The sequence below is a fragment of the Solanum tuberosum genome, unplaced genomic scaffold (assembly GCF_000226075.1).
Source record: "Solanum tuberosum cultivar DM 1-3 516 R44 unplaced genomic scaffold, SolTub_3.0 scf00035, whole genome shotgun sequence".
Classification (NCBI taxonomy): domain Eukaryota; kingdom Viridiplantae; phylum Streptophyta; class Magnoliopsida; order Solanales; family Solanaceae; genus Solanum; species Solanum tuberosum.
Genome location: NW_006238963.1, coordinates 294,996 through 317,814, shown reverse-complemented (window position 1 = coordinate 317,814; position 22,819 = coordinate 294,996). Strand labels below are relative to the sequence as shown.

Genomic DNA, 22,819 nt, shown 5'->3' with positions numbered 1-22,819 from the left:
TTTCCCCATCATTCACGTTTCTTTTCCCCCATCATTCAAGTTTTATATTTTCTCTTTCTTCAAATTTCTTTGCAGGTCAAGAAATACAAATTATGAATGGTTCTCCTAATTTGTTCAACAAATCTTTAACTTAACTCAAGAAATATCTCAATTGATAAAGATAATTTCGATTATTTAGTGATATTTATGTTGATTTTGTTTTTAAAATCACCGATTATCTTGTATTTAAGATTTTATATATTACGGAGTTTCCATCAATTTTTTCGATTTTTATGTGAGTTTGGTTAGATAATCATCAAATATTTGTATTTCAGATTTTTAGTCTTTTAAACAATTTTTTTTTATCTTCTTGTGATTTTGATTTAGGGCTCGGGCGGTTTTCCTGTCGGGTTCCAGATCTACGCCGCCACCGCTATATGGATGGTTCCGAAAAGACTCTTCTTGAATCCATGGAACTTGATGAATCAATTGCCGGATAGAAGTTCTTAAATGTCCATTCATTCTCAATTCTAAATAACCAAAATACAGTTTATTTATGTATTCATCCTAATTGCATTATGTAAAACTAAAGTTTTTATCTTATTTTGCTTATTTTGTATTTACAATATCACTTTGTATACCAAATAGTTTGTATTTAGATTTGATTTTGTATTCGTCCTAATGGTATACCATCAAGTTTTTGTATTTATATTTGATTTCGTATTCATTCTCAATTCTAAATAACCAAAATACAGTTTATTTATTTTATATAGGTGTTCATCCTTGCATCAATAAAACAGATTTTGTATTTTATTTTGCTCATTTTGTATTTTCAATATCACTTTGTATACTAGATAATATTTATTTAGATTTGATTTTGTATTCATTTTCAATTCTAAATAATCAAAATACAATTTATTTACGTATTCATTATATACGTACCCGTACTATTATTAGTAAATAGATTTGTATTTTATTTGGCTCATTTTGTATTTTCAATATCACTCGCAATTTATATTTCAATTACATTTTAAAATAATGACACACAAAATCATATTTAAAGAAGTCCATCCGAATACATTTCAGATAAAATCATATTTAAAAAAGTTCAAACAATTAAGGATAAAAAACTAAGGGAAATATTTTTACCTTTTTTAAAATATTTTTTTCTCCCGTGATTCTCTCCATTATGTTATTAAATATTAAAAATTTGTATTCTTTCAAATTAAATAAATATAATCAGCATTATAACAAACCAAAATATTGACATTTTCAATAAATATTGAAAGTGTTGACAAGGGGTCCTATTAGATGCTAAAATATTGCTGTTTTGAAAATTTTCCCTTAATTTTATGGTTAAAATTCTATTGAAAAAATGCTATTCGCTTTCGAATTTTCTTAGTTTTTTGGGGAATTTAGAAGAAAAAATCTTATTACGGATTTTTTTAAAAAAGATTGAACTTCTATTTACCATAAATTTAAAATGCACTAATTCAAGTTTTTTTTTCTCAATTTTATATATGACTCATTCAAATCAGTTCAATTCAGTAAACTTTGGTGATCAATTATATCACTTTTTAATTTTTTTTCTTCCGCCGAAAAAATCTTACATCGTCCTCATATCATAGCTACCTACCTAATTTTTCCTCCTACTCTATTTATTTTTAGTTTTGTTAATACCAAATTTTGCAATAAAAGATGACAAAGTAATATTTATAATATTGTTTTTCAAAAGCGGCTAGATTTTAAAGAAAAATCCTAAAAGTAGATACATCATATTATATTTTCGCAATAAAAGCTAGAATTTATCTTGTTAAGTTGAAAGATATCTTGATGCTATTTTTTTTTTTTTATACTTTCTATTAAATACATTTACCATGCGAAAATTACTGAGTCAACTAATCTAATTTCATATTGAGCAAGGAACACTTAAAAAAAACACTAAATTGGATCTTTAAGGCCTAAATCCTAATAGACACCATAGAACCCTATTATATATGTTTAAAATAGACAAAATCTACTCAACGTATCTAAGTGAAAATTGGTGTCCAGTTGAGCTCAAATGAGACACCAAGTTACATTATAACTAATTACACACTCAAATAAATCATCTTATTCACTATATAAAACTTTATGTCATTTGCTAATCCAATTCTAATAATTATGTAATGAACTCAATTCATCGTAGCCCCTAGCAAAGCCAAAATAAAAGAGAGAGCATTATTGTAAACAACTCATTCTCTTTTCACCTTTTTCATAATAATTGCATGATAAAACTATTAACAAGTACTGTGATTTTTACTGTACTTATGAATTTGCAAAAACTATATTGACTTAATAACCTGACTAATCATACTTATTAAGGAAAAGATAGACAACTGATCTTTAATCCTTTAGTAACTGTAATAAAAAGGAGGGAAACAATTATGAAAATTTACATGCCTCAATTCTTTAGAGCCTAACATCCTAAAAGACCAGGCCATTATACTTGGGGCCAATCAATTGTATACACGAAAGAATCGGGTTTCAAATCCCCATGAATAATGGGGTGCACCATGAGCTATGAGCAAACACAGATTAGGCAACCACCATCAAAATCACGTCTATTGTCAATTCTTTGATTCATCTACCCAAGCAAGAACTTGAAAATGTCACCCACTGATATGATACCTTCTACACGTTTGCTTCCCGCTTCCACAACAACAACCCGCCTAACCCCTGCAAACCATATCAACAAGTTACTACTGCAGCACATGAAAAGATAACAGGCCAAGAAGATTTTGTATGGTAGTAAGAGGACAGAAGCTTAACCAGGTCTGGACAATCTTTCCATCACTTCATGCAATGAATCAGACCGTAAACACATGTGACATTTTTGACTGCTCAACCCATAAGTTGCATATGGTTCTTCTGCAAGTTGCAATGCCTACAAACACATAAACATATGAATGAAAATTAACCCCCACAAGAAAAAAAAAAACATCCGAGTAATATACTGTTTTTTTTTTTACCCTCCCTAGGAGCTCCCACCCCTTTTGCTCCCTTGGTGACTCGAACTCGCAACCTTCGAGTTGGAATTGAGGGGTGCTTACACCTAAAAATATTCACTTCTATAAGAAGCAAACTGTAAGCTCCACACTAAATTTCTCTCCCTCTCTCTCTCCATATATATCTATATATTTATACAGGATCTTTAATCCTAGCAGGAAGGAGAGGGGAATATATATATTTTTGAATGAATAAAAAAAACTATAAATTTTACCATAGATTTAAAATAGAAAGATATGAAATTTCCACCCAGAAGTATCCCAGTGATTAGGCGTTGTTGATTATAGCAACACAGACCGCCAAAACTAAGAATCTTTTTCTTTCTTTAGGTTTAGGTCAAAAGTAACTTCTTTTTTTATGAAGTAAGAAACTATACTATATAATAGGCATCAAGAGGATGCAATACATACAAAAGAGAGAAGGAGAAGACACGTTGGTACAAAAAGTGCTAAGCTAGAACAAAGGAGCTGACAAAATCCAAAAAGTTAATAGGGCAATCTACAAGGGCTTAATTTTGCCAACTACCATAAAAGACATCTAGCTTTAAGAGTGTGCGAGGAGTAGATTAGCCATCAACACATCGGTTGAAAGTAACTATATTGAAATACCAGCAAAAGTGATTGCTGTGAAAAGTTACACCCAACAGAGCCCCATTTCAGACTATGTAATGCACTGAGAAAATCAACAGTGGCCATGCTATAATTTACCACCTGAACTTAGAATCCTTATGACAGGTTCTGGTGGTATCCACTAGTTCAAAGACTCTCAAGCAAGAATTTTCTTATCCAGATGCAAAAAATATATCCTCGCGAGAAACTTCATTACTGCTGGCATCCAGTTCAAATTGAGTTTCAGAATACTCTCCATAAAAAATATAGTTCACACACCTATCCAAGCAAATATGCAAGATACATTTGCTGATTTTGTAATTTTATTGAGTCATTTATTGAGAGAACAGTAACTCTGCCTATGTGAATGGCAAAGCCAGTTTCAAAAGGAGGGACACGGAAGGTTGACAGCCAGCATAAATAGTCAAATCATGGTGAATCCTCTGAGGGTACAGAGAGATCATACAGCCAGCCCAATCAGCTAATCCACTAGATGGGGACTGAAGCGTAGTTGCATTGAGAATGGTTAGGAGGAAACTAAGGTGTAACTAAGATTACACCTTCCTGGAAAGGGAACCCTCAACATGATGGTGAGAAGAAGGGTATAAAATCCCAGGCCCAGTAGTCAAACCCCTGAACTATACCTATTGAAGCTAGAAATATATTTAAAAATTGAACTCAAGGCACAGTACCTGATGAATACTCATTTCCTCAAGATTGATGTGCGTGTAGATCTTGTCCTTGGCCAAAGCTGTAATATCACTGCCAGCCATAGATTCAGGCATTCAGCAAATTAACCTAACGAAGGTCTACACACACTACAATATCTACAAGTCTGAATATGGAAAAACAACTAATTATTTATAAACCTTCGGGAGTATATATCCAACAAGGAGTCGTTATCGTCAACAATGGGAATTGCACTAACTTGAGCTGCGAAGGGGACAAAAACATGCATAAGAGATACAGACATTTTATTAACTCACTAGCCAAAACTTATCAACATGTGACCAAATATCTTTAAGAATAGTGAGAATTCATATTCGTCAGTAATATTAATGGGCTAATAAATTCTTTAGTGGGGAAGTATATTACTAACAACCATACTTGATCTTAGCCAAAAGACTGAGAAAGGTATAACCTTGCACTAACAAATTCAATGCTGCATTCAGAGAAGCAGTAGGCCTCAGCATTGCCAGGGGTTGTCGATTTGGCTCTCCAATTTTCGGAACCCATGTGCCCAAAGGAATTGCACCAATTGGCAACTGAAGTATTGGTAAAGACTCTGGAGAATGCTTGAAATACCTGCAAATATCTGAAAGGTAACAAAGCTGTGAGCCACAATAGCAAGATTAGTGAAAACCCAAGAAAAATTAAAAGCTCACGTTTTAGTATTTCAGAAAGAGAAGCAAGATATAATAGCTGGGGATATGATCCATCCAGAGCTGGTGAATGAATTATAGGTACTGTAGCGACCCCATTTTGCAAAATTTCCAATGCCACATCCTTCAAGCTGTTATCTGGCCCTGACTGCATTGAATAGTGGAAATCAAGACGTGTAAAAGAAGAAATTGACGAGCAATAGGTCCTAAATACACAATAGAAGTCTCTGATTCATAAACCAGGACAGGTGACTAAGAGAAGTAAAAGAAAATGCAAGGGACATCTTTAGCAGGAAAAGTGTCACAACAGCCAGATGCAACTAAACAAATTTAATCAACTAATCTCACATTAATACAGCACATAAGTAGTGATTAAATAGGCACAGGTGATGCTATTCTCTCTTGCAAAATTGAAAAAATGTATGCAATCCATAGCAGCAAGATTGCAATGATCTTAGTAGGCTTTCGTCATTTTCATTTTTAATCATCAAACTCATGATTGATTCCAAGATATAGGATACAGTAACAAGACGATATAAACTATTTGGTCTTATTATCTACTCTCAAAGAATCATGAAAGTGTAAGTTCTTATTCCCCAGGCTATCTACCCTCAATTGTATCCCATCAATCAATTACAACAAAGTGTTGTTCAAATGCTTGAAGATTTCATTCAACCAAAATCTGTAAGTTGCAGTTGTTCCAGATATGGATGGCAACGCTACAGCAAGCACATAGATTCAGAGAACATCAATAAGGATTTTTTTAAGTGTTAACAATAACCGAAAGAATCCATGAGAACTGAAAGTCGGAGGGATAAAGTTAAATCTGCACTTTGCACACTGACATATCAAGCAGGCCAAACAAACTCACCCAAACAAGTTGCCGTGGAGCTGATTTACCAAGCTCATTGGCTTGTCTGCTCAAGTAAGATTTTGCCTCTTTCCATGCAGATATAGTATGTGTCTCAAGCTCTTCCTCAGTCAGATTGGAACCATGATTCCCAAGCTGCGACAGGTCACGAGATTTCTTTACATTCAGTTATGGGAGAAAAGAGCTAAAAAGATACATAATGTCTTTCTCAAAAACATATTAATAAGGGAAATACACCACAGATTCTCACGATATGTGATGCATGAATGATTCATCATTAACAACACAAAGAAACTAGTCAAACTACAACTAAAATGAAAAAATTGCAAGAAATGCAACTACTTCCAGCAGCAAGTTAGCAGTAGATGTATCATGACACAGTGACCTAAAAGATTAACCAAGAAGAAAGGGCAATCAGCCAGAAAATAAACTGAATAGCCTCATAAGCCTATTTAGGTGTAGTCAACTAATTGATCATTGATATTGAAATGAAGCATGGCTGCAAGATCACAAAAGTTGGGGAAAAACAAAATACATAAACTTAGCTATATCCCACCTCATTAACCCACATTTTGATGGAATGCAAGAGCACAGTATCAGCAAGTGAACATAATGCCAATAAGAGAAACTTCCAACATAGAAATCACACAAGAAATAACAATATAAGTACAAAGACATTAAGTCTAGTTTTAAGTAATTTGGCTACACACTTGCTAAGTCATCATGTAAAACTTTCGGGTATCATCTATTTCTTTTTTGAAAATTTCCTCCTTTCTTAGTTTGGAGGTGGTCAAGTTCCAACATGGTGCAGGTTTTCAGCTTAAAGAGAGGGAAAAAATATTTCTCTAGAGTCTTGACAATAGATGAGAGACAAAGCCAAGCCCACACGAACATCTAAAAGCATTGGTAAATCCACTATGCAGAGTGGGTCATATTACTATAGGAAGCAAGCATAAAATCAAACCAAAGAGCTATCTTAAAATGTCACTTTACACATACTTCACCTACAGCACAACATCTGTCTATAAATAAGACTGATCAAGGGCACCTCCAAAACAGTAATAGAAGTATAAAACCACTAATGGGACCAGCCACATCACATTGTAAGCCAAAAAAAAGGACCAGCTTTACTTAACTCATAACAAAATAGAAGTCGTACAAGATGTCTGAAGAAATACAAATGATGATAACAGCATATTACTGCTAAAAGCATATCAAGAAACATAATCAAAACTTGCAAGGAACTCTGCTTACCTCTCTCATGATTAAAATAAAATCCAAAGCACTAAGGACTCCAACAAATTGTGCCCTGCTGAAATCCCATAAAGGAGCCATAGGAATACCCTGAAAATAATATGGCTCAGAAACAGATTTTATAATATTTTCAGGAAAGAATATAGAGAAGTATAACCAGCATAATGAAGAAGGAAATGCCTAATCTTATTTCAAATTATGCTAATACACTGAGTATGGCTGCAGAAAAAGGCAGTAGTAAGTAGTATAGCTAACAAGTCACTCCATTCCCAATACTAGAAAATGAGCAAGGCTCATACAATAATGGAGTTTCTGACCAAAATCGACCCTATTGATTCATCAAAATTTTCATTACATCTTTATAACATCTCTGTTGACCTCAAACATTCCTCAAAATTTTTTAACTTGACCAAAAACAGAGGGCTAAGTATGTTGGTTCCACTCTTTCATTTTGTTCTTTTGCTACATTGGAACCTCTTATCCAGCCATTTTTATGGGCAATTTTCATCATATTGTTAAGTCTTTCCATCACCAGAATGAGCAGAAAGGAGACAATGGATCACCTTAGCTCAACCTCTTTGAGAAGGAAAAAAACCTTCAGGTGAGCCAATTATCAGAACAGAGAACCTCACAGTGGTAATGCAAAATCTTATCCATCTAATCCATTTCCCTCCAAACCCCATTTTCTGAGAATTCCAAGCAAAAAACTCCAATTCACATGGTCATATGCCTTGTCAATATCCAATTTCCACATGATGCCTGGCGTCTTATCTTTCAATCTGAAATATATGCATAATTGGCAATAAGAACAACATCTGTGATCTGTATGCCTTTCAAGAATCTTTAAGAATGTCATATGATGAGTATCACTAATGTGTGCATCACCTTTTTCCATCTCTCTGTTGGATCTTGGATATCAATTTATATATTCTCCCTATAAAACTAATAGGTCTAAAATCTATCAATTCCTTAGCCCCATTCTTTTTGGTAATAAGAGCTATGTAAGTTGCATTGAAGCTCTTCTCGAAAACTTCTTGAGAATAAAGTTGTGCATAGTGGACATCACATCATTCTTAAAGACCTCTCAACAATGAACAAAGAACCCCATAGTGTACCCATCTAGACCTGGTGCTTTATCTCCTGCACATGCCTTGAGACCATCCAAAACTTCTCTCCACAAAAGACTCTTGCAATTCATGTTGGTCCTATGTGTTTATGGTAAGACACTGGTACATGTTGTAATAGGGAATCCATTTCTCATTTTCAGAGTAGAGCTTCTGATAGAAGATAACGATCTCCCTTTAAATGTTCTCTGGCTCCACAATATCTTCTCATCCTACCGGTAGATGATCAATGTAATTATTTCTCTTGCGGGCATCAGCAATTCTCCGGAAGAACTTTGTGTTTTTATCACTCCGTTTAATCCACAGTGTTCTTGATCTTTGTCTCCATTTAATCTCTTCCTCTTTGGCATAATCTTCAAAATCCATGAATAAATTAGTTTTCTGAATGGCCTCTTCATCAGTTAAAGATCTATTATGTTGAATGTCGTCGACCTCTGCAATTTTGCTCAGAATCAGATCTTTATTCTTCTCCAATTTCCTATAGGTGCTTGAGCTCCAAACTTTGAATTTAGCATTCAAAGCTTTTAACTTGGTTGCTGAAATATAATCTGACATTCCGTTAGTAATAATGGAATCCCACCAAACCTCACCTTTCTCATTGAAACCTTCAGTTTCCAGTCATCATCCTTCAAATTTGAAATAAAACTTTTTGTGTTCCCAACTGCAACTTTGAAGCGCAATTGTGGGGTCAGAACAGATTATAGGAAGAATTTCTTACTTAATATTATTGAAATTTTCTCCTCATCCAGTAGAGTATAGGAACCTGTCAATCGTGGAAGAGGTTTCCAAGTTGTTCACTCTAGTCCAGGTCAGGTATAGCTTCCCCCATCTAGTTGAGGATCAATCAACTCCATATCCTCAATAAAATCAGAATATTCAGTCATGTATGTAGACGTTCTGGAGCAATTCTTCTTCCCTGAAGCACATTTGGCAATACTAAAATCACCCCTTATCACCCACGGTCCCATAAACAAACTTCTCAATCCTTATTTCCCTACATACCTCTTGCCTTTCCTGATTACAATTTGGTGCAGATACCCCTATCATGTGCCAACCAAAATCATTAGTTGTCGACTTGAATCTACAAGTCAAAGTATAGACATTGATTTCCACTAGCATTGGGTCTAATTGTAAGGAGCACCTGACATTAGCTTGGTTAGAACTAAGAAGCTGGGCCTCAGTAAAGAGAACTTGGCCTTTATTAAAAGTAGCTCCTTTAAAACATTGTCTGACCTTTCCTTTGGCCCGTAAAAGAGCTCCTTACTTTTGATTAAAAAATACTTCTCTGTCCTACGTGTCGCTGTGCCCTTGCCAGCTGTGTTATTTGAATATTAGAAATAGGTATCTGCTCAAAAGAATCCATGTTCCTCTTTGTATCAAAGCAAAACCTATTATCTTTAAGAGTGTAGGGTTTTTTGGCCCAACGGTCCTTATCCTGCGGGACTTCCTCCGCTCTAGCAACCACCATGGTTCTCAACTCACTCCAGATCGGAATTAAAAAGGTAAGACCATTGTTGACAATCTTTACCTCTTTCGGAACTTCCTTTCCAAATCCCTTTGTTCTCATTCTCACCCACTTCAAATGGTTTTTCAGGGATGTCTCTTCCTCTGTTTCCAGCCATCCCCCGCATTGATTTCCAATGGCTTTGAACATTTTTTCCGTCCAAAATTGAAGAGGAAGACCTATTGCTTCAGTAAAGAAGAGAAGGAGAAACCAATCAGAAAATGGGTGGTGAGTACTTGGAAGAACACTCTTGGAATTAATATATACGAAATGGGGGGCTGCTCTTATCCACATTGAGGCCTCTCAATTGGTGCAACAACCTATAGTCGGCGACCACCATTCGAGATGAATCTTCAATTGTTTCCAAGCACTGTCCTTTAAGAATACACTCAACCATGTGCTTGTTTGGAAACTCAAACAGAAAAGAGTGGACCCCCATTTGGTATATTTTAACTCCAAAAGCGTTCTTCCAAGTATTCACCACCCATTTTCTGATATCTGAAAGTGTTAGTTTCTCCTTCTCTTCTCCACTAAAGCTTCCAATAATATATCTTCCCAGCAAGCCATTTTCCTGGTTAGCATCACCACCAGAGATGATGATACAGGAGTTTTTGTTGCTGATCAGAGACTCAGATGCTTCTTTTGATTGCCACTTGCTAGTTCTGACTGAATCTGCATAAGGAACCTTCGGATCTATCCTCCTAGGAATATTTGTAATAAATGTTCCTTTATGTTCCTTGATGAAATTATCTTAAATGCTATGTCTCCCCATACCAACATTAAATGTAACTTCTGGAATAATAATGATATATCTGTTCCCTCCTTGTACTGTCACAATGCTTATAAATCTTCCAAATTTGTTGTGCTTTCGGAAAAGAAGTTTCGAGTATTGTTCATTTAGCTTCTACCTTCTCCTATGGGTGCCAGAGTCTTTTGAAGCTTCTTGGAGTACAGAGACTATCCATTCCATTGCTTTCTTGCTGAAAGTTGTTCTGCGCATCAGACTCCGGCTTCTTTCAAACCCATTCAAACCAAACTTCAGCTCTGCCTGCAAGTCTGGTGATATCGTAAGACTTAAAACCTACTGCAAAGTAGATTCTATTTCCCCCATAAAAGCTAATATCTTCTTGAACTTCTCCCTGATAACTCACTCAACTTTGCAACTGCCAAGTTTTGATTTTTTTTTCTTTCCAAAAAAGCAGTTTATCTCTGATTTTGAGACATAACATAATTAATTAATTAAAAGTCTACTCTCTCTAATAGCTAAGGTTTTAAAGATGGTCACACTCTTCAATGGTGAGGATAATCCACACAGTTCTGCTTAATGACCATTCTGGCGATTTTCCTTTTTAATGGAAATGAGGCTTCAAGCATGTCCCCAACAAAAGAACAGTTATCAAATGTGACAAAATCTGAAAGCTCCATATATATCATGATACAAACAGGACATCTAGCAGGATAGAAGATATACCTGCTCATGAAGAATATGAAATGCTTGCTTTACGGGTAAGTCAACATCCAAAGCAATGACCTGAAAAATAGTCCTTATCAGAAAAGGCAACAAAACACTCATTCTCATAACCCATCACATCACCTAGACAGAAAATAGGATAAATAGATCAAACCTTGGTCGACCCTGGAAGCAACTCATAAGCTGAATGTGTTGATAGGACTGCAGATATGCGGTGGCGGGAAATATCCAAATCTGACTGCGATATCTTGGAAGCATCATCTGGCAAGGCAACATCCGACACTCTTACCTATGACACATATAAGAAAAAGTTTTTAGACAAATCAAAAGGCGAATTTACTAGCTCTCCCTCTAGAAGAAGACAATATGTTAGGGAGGGTATAAAGAGGTCATATAGGCAAAAATAGTTGAACACCAGGTGCAAGGTCAGATAGAAAATGAAAATGGAACACCAGATGCTTCAAAATCACTTGTTTTATCATTTAATTAGTAGAATTAAGTAACGGGTGTCTCAAAAATAAGTTCATAGGTTCTTATAAATGTTTGTCAAGTCATCCACTTCACAAAATGGGGTGTGCTTGAAAAGGAGATTCTGATAACCATCTTATTGACACCCTCATACCAAAAATGAGCTGGTTCGACAAGAAGAAACATAAACTAGACAGTTAATATGGAGATTTAATGTCTGACTAGTCAAGTCATCCACTTCACAAAATGGGGTGTGCTTGAAAAGGAGATTCTGATAACCATCTTATTGACACCCTCATACCAAAAATGAGCTGGTTCGACAAGAAGAAACATAAACTAGACAGTTAATATGGAGATTTAATGTCTGACTAGTCAAGTCATCCACTTCACAAAATGGTGTGCTTGAAAAGGAGATTCTGATAACCATCTTATTGACACCCTCATACCAAAAATGAGCTGGTTCGACAAGAAGAAACATAAACTAGACGGTTAATATGGAGATTTAATGTCTGACCTTTTCAGAAAAACTAACGACATGTTATAAACTAGAATAGAAAAACAGAAGTTGACTCTTGATAAAGAAAGAACACTGGTGCACGAAGACAATATATATAAAATACAGATGCATAAATCCTCTGCTCTAACTACAGATTAGTCCATACAATGTGATGGAGAAATACATCAAAATAATATTAGACACACTAAGGAAGTCTCAAATATTCTAAGCATTCATGATCGCTTTGCAATTCAGCAATTTGCACGAGTAGAACATTCACTAACCAAACGCTGAAAGGCCTGATTATCCACATCCATGTTAGAGCTAGGAGGTATTTGTGCACTTAGTACTGCTGGAAGGTAGTCAGACTCTCTGGCCAAGAGGACAGTATTGACTGTTCCAAGGCTTCCACTTACAAAAGGTTGGTTCTCATCGTGTCGCCATTCACCATCAACAATGAACTTGTACTGCAAGTAAAGTATGTAACCATAAATCCTTCATCACATGTAAGGAAGCTGAATACGAAATCTAACGAGGAAAAGAAGCAAAATGATTAAAATAAAATTGCCACTAACAAGAAAAGGCAAATGATATTAGAACTCAAATCATCACACATAAAAATGATTACCACCTCCGAGACACAGGTAAGATGCAAGAGTTCCAGGAGGCCTTCAAAGGTTTCTCTCTTCATGAAAGAGAAAGGGCAATGGGATATGCTGGCAAGATCTCACACTTACCTATGCTCCCCATGATAACTGAATTCATAAATTACGGCCAATAAACCATACGAGCCGACAGATACATCGGCCAAGGTTTCATGATTATGCTGTCCCACACAAATCATTTACCTGTAACTATTCACTAACCTTACGAAAATTGATTACATTGGAACGTTTACGAGGAGGAATACACTGAATTTGATAAATGCATTGCTTGTGAAGTATGTGTGCATGTATGTTCTATAGATTTACCCATTGTTGATTGGAAGTTAGAAACTGATATTTTATGGTAATTGCGTTGAGTATTGCCAACAAAATGTTTATCAATGACCGAAAAATATGAACTTTCTACTTATGGTCACGAACTGAATTATAACCATATAAAAAAGGCTCTCTTTGTTATTTTTCCTTAGTTCCGAAACAAAGTTTTGTCATGCCATTAATTGAACAGACAAACTGAGCATCAAGCTGCAGTTATCCAGAAAAACTAATTAACCATCAGCCAGGCAGCTCAGACATTTGTTTTTTAATTTATATGGACTAAAATAATGGTGATGCCTGCACCAGCAAAGGAAATGTTTTTATGCTGGTTTAGACAGAAAATCAGCAAAGAATGTAGAAGTGCTAGGTCAACTATACCAGCCTGCCTTTGGGGGCAATGAGGAAGGAAAAGAATCATCTTTAGAGCAATGCAGAAAGCAGTAAATGGACTTGCATACAAAAAGCTTGTACAATAGCGAAAATTATCTAGATACCCTGCTAGATTTCCTCAGTTCCCTTCATGCTTAGTGCCACAGTGGGAGGGTGAGTTTCCATAACTGTATATACTTCAGTAGCTCCTTGGTGCTGGTTTAAGTGAATAAAATGGCTTACTTATCCCAAAAAAGGGCCTACTAGCAACCCATCCAGCACCCACCCAGATGATTCATTCTATTACATCTCTATAGTCACTTGATGGCAGGAGTGTCCACACAGAAAGTAAATTCAACCCCTAAATCAAGCAAGCTTGGAATACCAATATCCCACAACAGGACCACATACTTTCTTCAATAAGTTAAATAAGCATCTAATGACTATTTAAGTAGGTCATCCAAGTTTACACACTGGACAAGGCGATAATTGGTCTCGGCAAGTAAAAGAAAAGCTTACGAAGTCAGAGTCTCCAAAATAGGGAAAAGTATCTTCTAACTTGTCTCTAGATTAAAGCTAGGTCACCCAACTATATCTACAGGAACTAAATGCATCATTCACAATAGATGGCATGACAGCCTTAAATGATAATCGAACATGTGACAGCTAGCGCTACTGCTATTCCCAAAGGAGTAATTTCCCAGCTAACTACTAACTAAAAAATACTACTCATACTGAAAATTAAGAATAAAACTCAAAATTGAAGCCTCAACTGCAGAACTACAGAAACTAATACAAATAAAAACTTTACAAAAGTAATGAAAACTACAAAACAAACCTGGTGGTAACCAGGTGGAACACTGCAAACAGTCTGAAACACAGTTGGACATCCTTCAACAGGAGCCATCGGCCATTGAGACCACCTTCAAAAAGTGAAACTTCCTTTAAGAAACACAAGATACTAAAGGAGAAAAGAGCATTTGTACAAACAAAAGTGCTAGTGCCAACTTATAGTTACCCAGTAAACGTGCCACTCAGATATACACTTCTTCCTCCATAAGGCCAAACAAAGCGGGTAGGAATCAAAGCCGTGCCACCATCCCGTGCATAATCCATTGCAGAAGGATACATTCACTTTCCAATTCAACCAAACACAACCCCAAACAGCAAACAACTCTAAAATGCTGAAATTCTGATGAATGCAGTTCAGATAAATTAATTAATCATGGTTGACCATGACAAGATTAGACAACCTTAAATCCCCAGAAAAAAAAAGTCTCAAACTTTAATTAATTCTTACCAGCAAAACCTAAATTCAATGAAAATTAAACAGCACAAAGCCCACTCAAGGTAAAAAAGAAGAAAGCCAACACCTTTACCCAGCAAACAAAATTTTAAGCAAATACCCAAATTAATGGATGAAATGACAAACAAAAATTTTGAATTTTCCGATAGAATTGTGAAAAGAGCTTCGATCTTGAAACTATATGAAGGAAAGGGAACTTGATCAGGGAATGAAAACCCTAGAAATGTGAAAACTTTGAAGGAGAAAATCGGAATATGGAGAATTGAGTAAAAAAAATATTTTTTTAAGCAAAAAAAAAAAAGGAAAAAGGCAAAGGCAGAGAAATGAAGAATTTTATAGAGAGAAGAAAACCCTAATCTTATAATTATGCTTCGGAGGATTACTTTTTTTCCCCAATTCCTTTTTCTTGAATTAAAAATATTTCCTTGAAAAAAAATAAAAATTGCCACGTATGAAAATTTTATTTTTATTTTTGAATTGAAAATATATTATGAGGAAAGTGTTAAAATCGCCACGTATAATAAAATAAATTATTGAGCAATGGTATAATTTCAAAAAAAAAAGTAAAAAAATCACACACCTTAAAAGTAGATACATTCAAATGGCTCTTTACTATGATAGCTAGTAGCTATATGAAATTTTTGTTATGATAAAATAAGAATTACTACTATATTTAATACTCCAATGTTTTTTCTTAATAAAGACTAGCAATAAATAGTCGAAGATAAAAAGTAGAAAAGGTTAGTGTTTGGTTGTCTATAGTAAATTTTAATCTCTATATTTAATGATGTACTTCTTTTATAAAATTTGATTTTAATTCTCAAATTTTAGACCTTCACTAAGAATCGAAGAGCTCTTTAAAATTCAAAATCTAATTTTTTGTGAATGTATCGTTTAGGGTAATTTTATTACTCCGTATTAGAATCTTCTGATCTTATTATAATTGACGAATATAAGATTGGTAGATCTTGGGATAAAAATAACTATAAACCCTAAAAAAAATAACGATTAAACTCTATGAAGTAAGTCAATTGAATAAGATAGCTTGAATTAACTATTTGAATTGCACAATTATAAATTATGAGAGGTGAAGTATTCAGAATTAGTTGAATAAGGTAAAGTGGAGAAATTATTTGAGGTAAGTTGAGGTCTACTTTCCCAAGTTAAGTATTTGAGTAAAAAATGCATATAACGTGTTTGATAAATTACTCGAGTATAAAAATTTCAATCGATCCTATATGTTTTTACATTCTAGTAAGCATTAAATTCCAATGTTGAAATTGGGAGCTTTTTATTTCATAATGAATTACATAAAGAAACCAATCATGTTTGTATGCCTAATTAGTACATAAATGTTAGAAAGTAATTAATTGTGTTATTTGATTTAATTACTTTTGGTGTGTATTTGTTAGGATTGCTCAAACTCGCTTGTATTTAGATAAAAGTGATCACACACAACATTGAAGTAGTAATCGACTTCCTAAGTGTGAGTGTCATAAAAATCAGAGTTAGTTACGTACTTCACACTTATAGGTGTATATGCATATATATTCCAACTTGAAAGATTGGCTAACCTCTCTAGATATACTGCTAGGGATAGATGTAGGTCAATTGTTTCCACACGTGCATGTGTCATTATAGGTTAACTCGTTTTAAAATAACTATTTTTAGTAATTTTGTTTCAATGCATATCTCTATATTACATTATTCAAACTCAACTTATAGATTACAATGTAATTAGTTAAATGAATTGCTTAATTTATTTCACTATATTTAATTATGATTATTTAGTCATGATAGTCTTGTTCCTTCACTTAGGAGGTTGTTAACGAGACTTGTTATGTACCCTATTGGTGGTACTAGGTCTATTTGAGTTTGCTAAGTTGTGTGACATGGGTAGAGAAGATAGATGGAGAGATTTGTGATTAGTTATTGATTTTGTCCATTCGGTTGTCTGATGTTCTTCATTCCTTTCGGCAATAACAAACGTTTTCAATTTTTTGCATATATATATATAATGTGTGTATTACAATTTTATTATATGCTAAAGGCTTAAAACTTATTAGTGTAGATAATCTTATATTTATCACTTTATCAAATAACTTGAGAATCGTAAATATGATCATTATTGATGTCTTAAATTAATTACTTCAGTAGAATTGTAAGTTACTAATTAATTCATTCAAGAATTTCTCATATTGGGTGTCACTTTTACTCCAAGTTGGGGTGTGACACTCTTTATGAGAAATCTTCTAGTGACCAAAAAAAAAGTTATCTTAATCTATTAAGATGTTAACATTAAAATGTAGTTTTCTTAATATAAAAAATCTCAATTAAGGAGTGCAAATCATATATCAGCAACAAAGGGTTTATAATAGTATCGTTTGTTGCATGTTAGAGTAAACAGTTGAGTAACTACTTGTGCAAATATGACTAGTAAAAGTGTACATGTTAAAGATTAACAACAAATATTTGTTAATTATATATGAAAAATCATGGTATGAGTCTTTCCTAGTGATTGTCAATGGAACAGTAATGTCTGACTTTAGAACAACTAAGTGGATAAACATAAATGAAGTTGTATTTTAATTGTATATTTTGTTCGAGAAACTCCTTATGTGTGTTCCTACATGAAGATGATGAATATTATGTTGCAAAATTTATTTCTAAGGAACATATGAATAGTATTCTCCATGCATGTCCTTATTCTATCAACAACATACCCCCTAATATTAAAATCGTGGGCCATAGATTTTGAATTGATCATTGAATTTTTGTTTGAAATCTCTATGCGGGTGAAGTTCTCAAATATACCAATGAATAGTTGGAGTTACAACTCCTTAAGGAGAATAGATAGTGTTGCAAGTACGTACTTCATCATATGATAATGAACACACTACTAAATAAAACAAAAATATCATTTGCTAGGATGTTGATTCAAGTCAGTGTCACCACACTACTTGCCTAGTAAGATTTCTGCTAGCACACCTGGAGGGCACCAGTTCTCACAAGAGATTATTGGAAATTTGATTATTGTGAGAAGTGTCAAAAATTTGAACATGTCTATCCTAAATAACAAAAGGAACAGGTATAAAAATATGTACAGTAGAAGAATGAGGATTAGAAGAGACTCTTAAGACAATAAGAATAATCATTTACTTGCTTTATTTGAGAATATATTTGCACAAGCATGGAGATCCAAAGACACTGAGCCATCATGGGAAACTACCCTGCAAGAGGTTGGAACACATGCAACTAATCCTCATATTATGGCCACATATGTGAGCAAAAAGGTTGGTCATTGTAATACCTCTAAAAATATGATCATAGATTACATTGCCACTAATGATACTAGTGGTGTGAATAGACTTACATCTCTTATAACTGATTTGAGAAATGTTTGTGTTATAGCACACAGCTCCCAGCAACTGCAGATAAGGGTAAAGAGTAGACCACACGATATGAGTCTTGTTCTAGGATGCCATATTGAGTTTCAAATACTTAGCTTTATTATGAAGAAATAAAGTCTCCTTAGAAAAAATAGGGTACAAGGGCCACTTTCATCTGGGACCAATATTTCCTTATGACTTGATTAATATGGAGCATTAAGAGAGTGAACAAGGGGTACAAGCAAAGAGAATTGAATAATCATATGCAACGAGAACATGTTAGACTCCCCGACCTCTTGAAACTAGAGGTAAAGAGAGTGTTGAAAGAGATAGAGTACCAATATGATTATAAACATGCCTATAATGGTATTAATCTGAATAATCTTGGATAATGATATAAATATATAATTGAAGTATTCTAAATAGATATACAATTTATTCATACTAAGATAATAGGAAGGGGTGATGGAGTTGGATTTAATTTGATTGTGGTATATGATTATAATATTGTTATTCAAGGAAAAGGTTTATGGGCAAAAGTAATGCAGATAGCAACTATTGCATGTGACTATTTCATGCTTGATAAGTGAAGATCTTAATGTAGTGACAAGCCCATTGGATATGCTATTTGGGAACTCTATTACTTCAACAGAAATTGTAAACTTCGTAACATATATACAACTTAAAACTTAAAGAACTTTCATGAAAAAGGAAATATTGCACTTGAAAAAATAAATAACCAGGAGTGGATAGAATATGTAGTAGACTGGATAGGTTTTTTAGCAATAATCTATTGATGATGCAATGGGGGTCATCTCTATACTAAGTACGATTTGTCTGCTATATCAATCAACTTTTCTAAGGTCTTAAATATTCAAGAATCTAAAATACAATTTAGCAATTTTAATGTTTCGCAACTCATCTTAATTTTGAGAAAATGGTGGAAACAATATGAAAATAATAGTTTAGTGATACTATGAAAGTGGTCCAATCCAAACTGAAAGTCCCCAAGCCTATATTGAATGTGGAAGAATTTTAAAGGAATTGATCATAAAATTGACCAAGTCAGAAGTCAGTTACAAGGAATCCAAGAGAACTTATATTGCTACTAGTCAAATCTCTAACTGAACAAATAAAAGATTACTATGATACAACTAGAGAAGTGGCGTATTTTATTAAAAAAAGTGTGAAACAACGAAAAAAAGGGTGAAATGGATGATGGTAAGAGACTCAAACACTACATACTTCTCTTTTATGGAGTAAGAAAAAGGCCAAAAAAATAATTCATGAATTTACTACTTTTAATAGCATTAAACTCACACACTCTGAAGATATAACAAAGAAGATCATGATGGTATATAAATAGCTCATGAAAATTATTGTTTCTACATTTTGTGTTGTAAATAGAGTTATTACGAAATGTAGCCATTGACTGACTCATGCACAGAAAGTACTACTAGTCCAAGATGTTACTGATCTGAAAATCAAAAATAACATTTGATTTATTGGTGAAGACAAAACCCCTAGAGTTCATGGCTACAACGATATTTCTTCAAAAGAAAGCATGGTCTACCATATAAGCTAATGTTATACAAGAAATTAAATAGTTATTCAAAATTGATAAACTATATAATTGGGTAAATTATGTCTCAATGAATTTAGTGCATAAGGTATCCAACCCTACTATAATCAAAGAGTATAGACCAATTACATGTTACACTATTCTTTATAAGATAATATCCAAATAATTTAACGCACAAATTATAAGCTGTGATTTCCTCAATTATTTGTGATGCTCTGGGTAAATTTATACCTAGAAGAAAAATAGCAAACAACATGATATTATCATATGAGCTGGTGAAATGATACACTCACAAGCATAGTTTGCCTGAGTGTATGATGAAGGTGAATTTACCAAAGACTTATGATTCTATGATTCTGTTGAATGGACTTTTTATAGCATGTGATGGAGGGAATTTGTTTCCTATAAGATTTAGAAAATGTCAATTATTCAGTGGTTGTGAATGGTAAACCAACTAGACCCTTTATTGTTGCTAAAGGGTTTAGGCAAGGAGATCACATCATTTTTTATCTATGTGCTATAACATTATGGTCTAGAGTTAGTTAAAGAGTTCAAACACCATTAAAGTGTTCAAAACCAGGCATTACACATTTCAATTATGATGATGATTTATTACTTTTTGCAAGAGGTGACATTGTTTTAGTAAATTGCATTCATCAATGCTTTCTCAAGTTCTCTGTTGCTTCTTGACTGCATGCCAACATGAACAAAAACTATATTTATTTTGGAGAACTAATTCAATCAGGTAGGAAAATTATTGTGAGACAATTGAGACTCAGCCAAGGAGAATTTTCTTTCAAGTACTTAGAGATTCCATTTGATAATACTCAAATATACTTCCCAAAATAGAAATATAGGCGGTCGTATGCAAAATAATATCCAACATATAAGTTCATAATCGAATTCCACAAGAAACAATGTACATGCAATTGAAAAAATAAAGAACTATAAGCTACTAATTTGGATCTGAACAATTGATACAACCTTTTTAGGGGGGGTTGATAACGAAACAAATACGAGAATTAAAGATAACTAGATAGAGGATATGATGATCAATAACCTTCCCAAGCAAGGATACCGGGGAGATTTAGGAATGAAAAGTCTATCAACATCTATATAATTTATAGCACATTAATATCATACCATCTCAATTAATAATGGAACAAATCAATCATGTCTTGGAACCTCAATTACCTACCTATATCTTTCTATCGTAGGCAAATATTTCCTAACTAGCTCTTTCGAACCTAGCTAAGTATCAACTAAAACAATTCAATTTTAGGCAATACAAGAATTTCACTATTTCTAGCCCAAATCTAATAGATGGGGGATTACACTTCAAATTAGCACCAATTAATCTTTCCCAATCTCAACTAACTCTTTCTGACCAAATAAAAGTAAATGGATAAGTCCTAGGGGTGATCAATCCCTTGGGAAATCAATCAAAGCATGAGATTAACTAGATAACCAAAGATCCAATTCATATAAAATAATCAACTAATTACAAAAATACAAGATAGAAATTAACAACCCAAATATTGTTTATGACTGACACAATATTTAAATAAGAAATTAACAGCTACACATATAAACATTCAATACAAAGCATAGAGTTGAAGAAATGATTAAATATCATTAATATTGAAGCTCTATATCTTCACTCTAATGGTGTTGATTGTGAAAACTTACTCTCAAAGATAGGTCAAGGTTCAATGTTATGTTAATCAATAATCTCCCAAGATGACCGTGGATGAGTGTATTACGTAATTTTGGGTAAAATATGCATTTTTAGTTCTGCCCTCAACTTCTGACACATTACTCATCGTATTCATGAAGGCTTGATTGTGTTTGCAAGGTTAGTATTGATCTGACCTTCACAGTCACGACCAGTGATCACACAATCGTGATTCATTGCTTAGATCTTGACCTCGATCGCGACCTGTTGACCACGCGATCGCGATGATCAATTTTGTTGCCATTTCTAATTTTATGTTTTAGTCCCTATTCAGCCTCGATTCCACATGGTCTCTTCTTTTATCTCCCAGACACTTGTATATCTCATTATTTTGCAAAATAGGAAGAAAACCACATTAAATGCACCCATTCTCAAGTAAATAAGGCAAAAATATCAACTTAAGTTGGTGAAAATATCAACTTATTACAATTCACCATAAAAAAAAACTAATTACAAATAGTGGCAACCCATGATTGGAAAAACATATGATAGAATTCTAATGACCTTCCCAATCATTATGGGTGAGCTACTAGTGAAAGAAAATGAGGGAAAAACTTTTGGTTTGAAGAGTTAAAAATTTTATGTTAGGCTTGGACAGAGTCCGAGTAAGATGAGGTATTATAGAGCGATCTGGTGAAACGTCTAAGTGGAGTTAATTTTTCTAATTGTTAAGACGTTAGGGAGTTCATGGGGGCTTTACGAAAGTGAATTCGGGTAAGTAGAACTCCTAATATTGAACTTGGCATGAAGGGTTAATTTCGAACATCAAGGTTCGAAGGTGTGTTGTGAAATGGGCTTTTTTAGGAAATATCTGAGCTTATGTTCCATACAAGCCGCTATAGCGGTGGAATTAATTCCCGAAAGGTCTGACAACAACAACACCACTATAGTGGTATGGGGCCGCTATAGCACGATTAGTCGCATTTAATGTAGAAAATTCCCAAAACCATTCATTGTTGGGCTTTCTTGATTTGGGGAAGAGCAGGGGTAACCTATGGTGAATTTTCTCTATTTTTATTGTGATCATCATTAAAGGTAAGATAGTTACTTCCTTAGATTGGTAATTTGATTCTTAGGTCGTAAAATCTATGAGAGTTACCTAAGGGGAGAGTTTTGGTTGATTTAATGGTGGAAAATCATTAGTTTGGGTGAGATGATCATGAGAATGGCCTAAGATTTGGGATTTGAGTATGATTCGGGTGTTTTTAGGTCATTTAGGTCTGATTATATAGATATATATATATATATATATC

General features: G+C 33.9%; 1 protein-coding gene across 2 annotated transcripts; it reads right to left on the bottom strand.

Moving 5' to 3' along the window:
• Window positions 1-2,308: 2,308 nt before the first annotated feature.
• LOC102594181 (sucrose nonfermenting 4-like protein) lies at window positions 2,309-15,147 on the bottom strand. Of its 2 annotated transcripts, XM_006342691.2 has the most exons (14): window positions 14,855-15,147; window positions 14,573-14,746; window positions 14,393-14,477; window positions 12,490-12,672; window positions 11,396-11,530; window positions 11,242-11,301; window positions 7,143-7,232; window positions 5,889-6,023; window positions 5,021-5,165; window positions 4,777-4,950; window positions 4,505-4,568; window positions 4,328-4,397; window positions 2,791-2,905; window positions 2,309-2,697 (listed from the first exon to the last, which is right to left on the bottom strand). In XM_006342691.2, exons 2-14 carry the CDS (start codon window positions 14,683-14,685, stop codon window positions 2,606-2,608), a joined length of 1,461 nt encoding a protein of 486 aa, XP_006342753.1. In that variant the 5' UTR covers window positions 14,686-14,746; window positions 14,855-15,147; the 3' UTR covers window positions 2,309-2,605. The 2 variants fall into 2 exon arrangements, with proteins under 2 accessions (XP_006342753.1, XP_006342754.1); XM_006342692.2 differs by having other exon boundaries at window positions 14,573-15,147.
• Window positions 15,148-22,819: the final 7,672 nt, after the last annotated feature.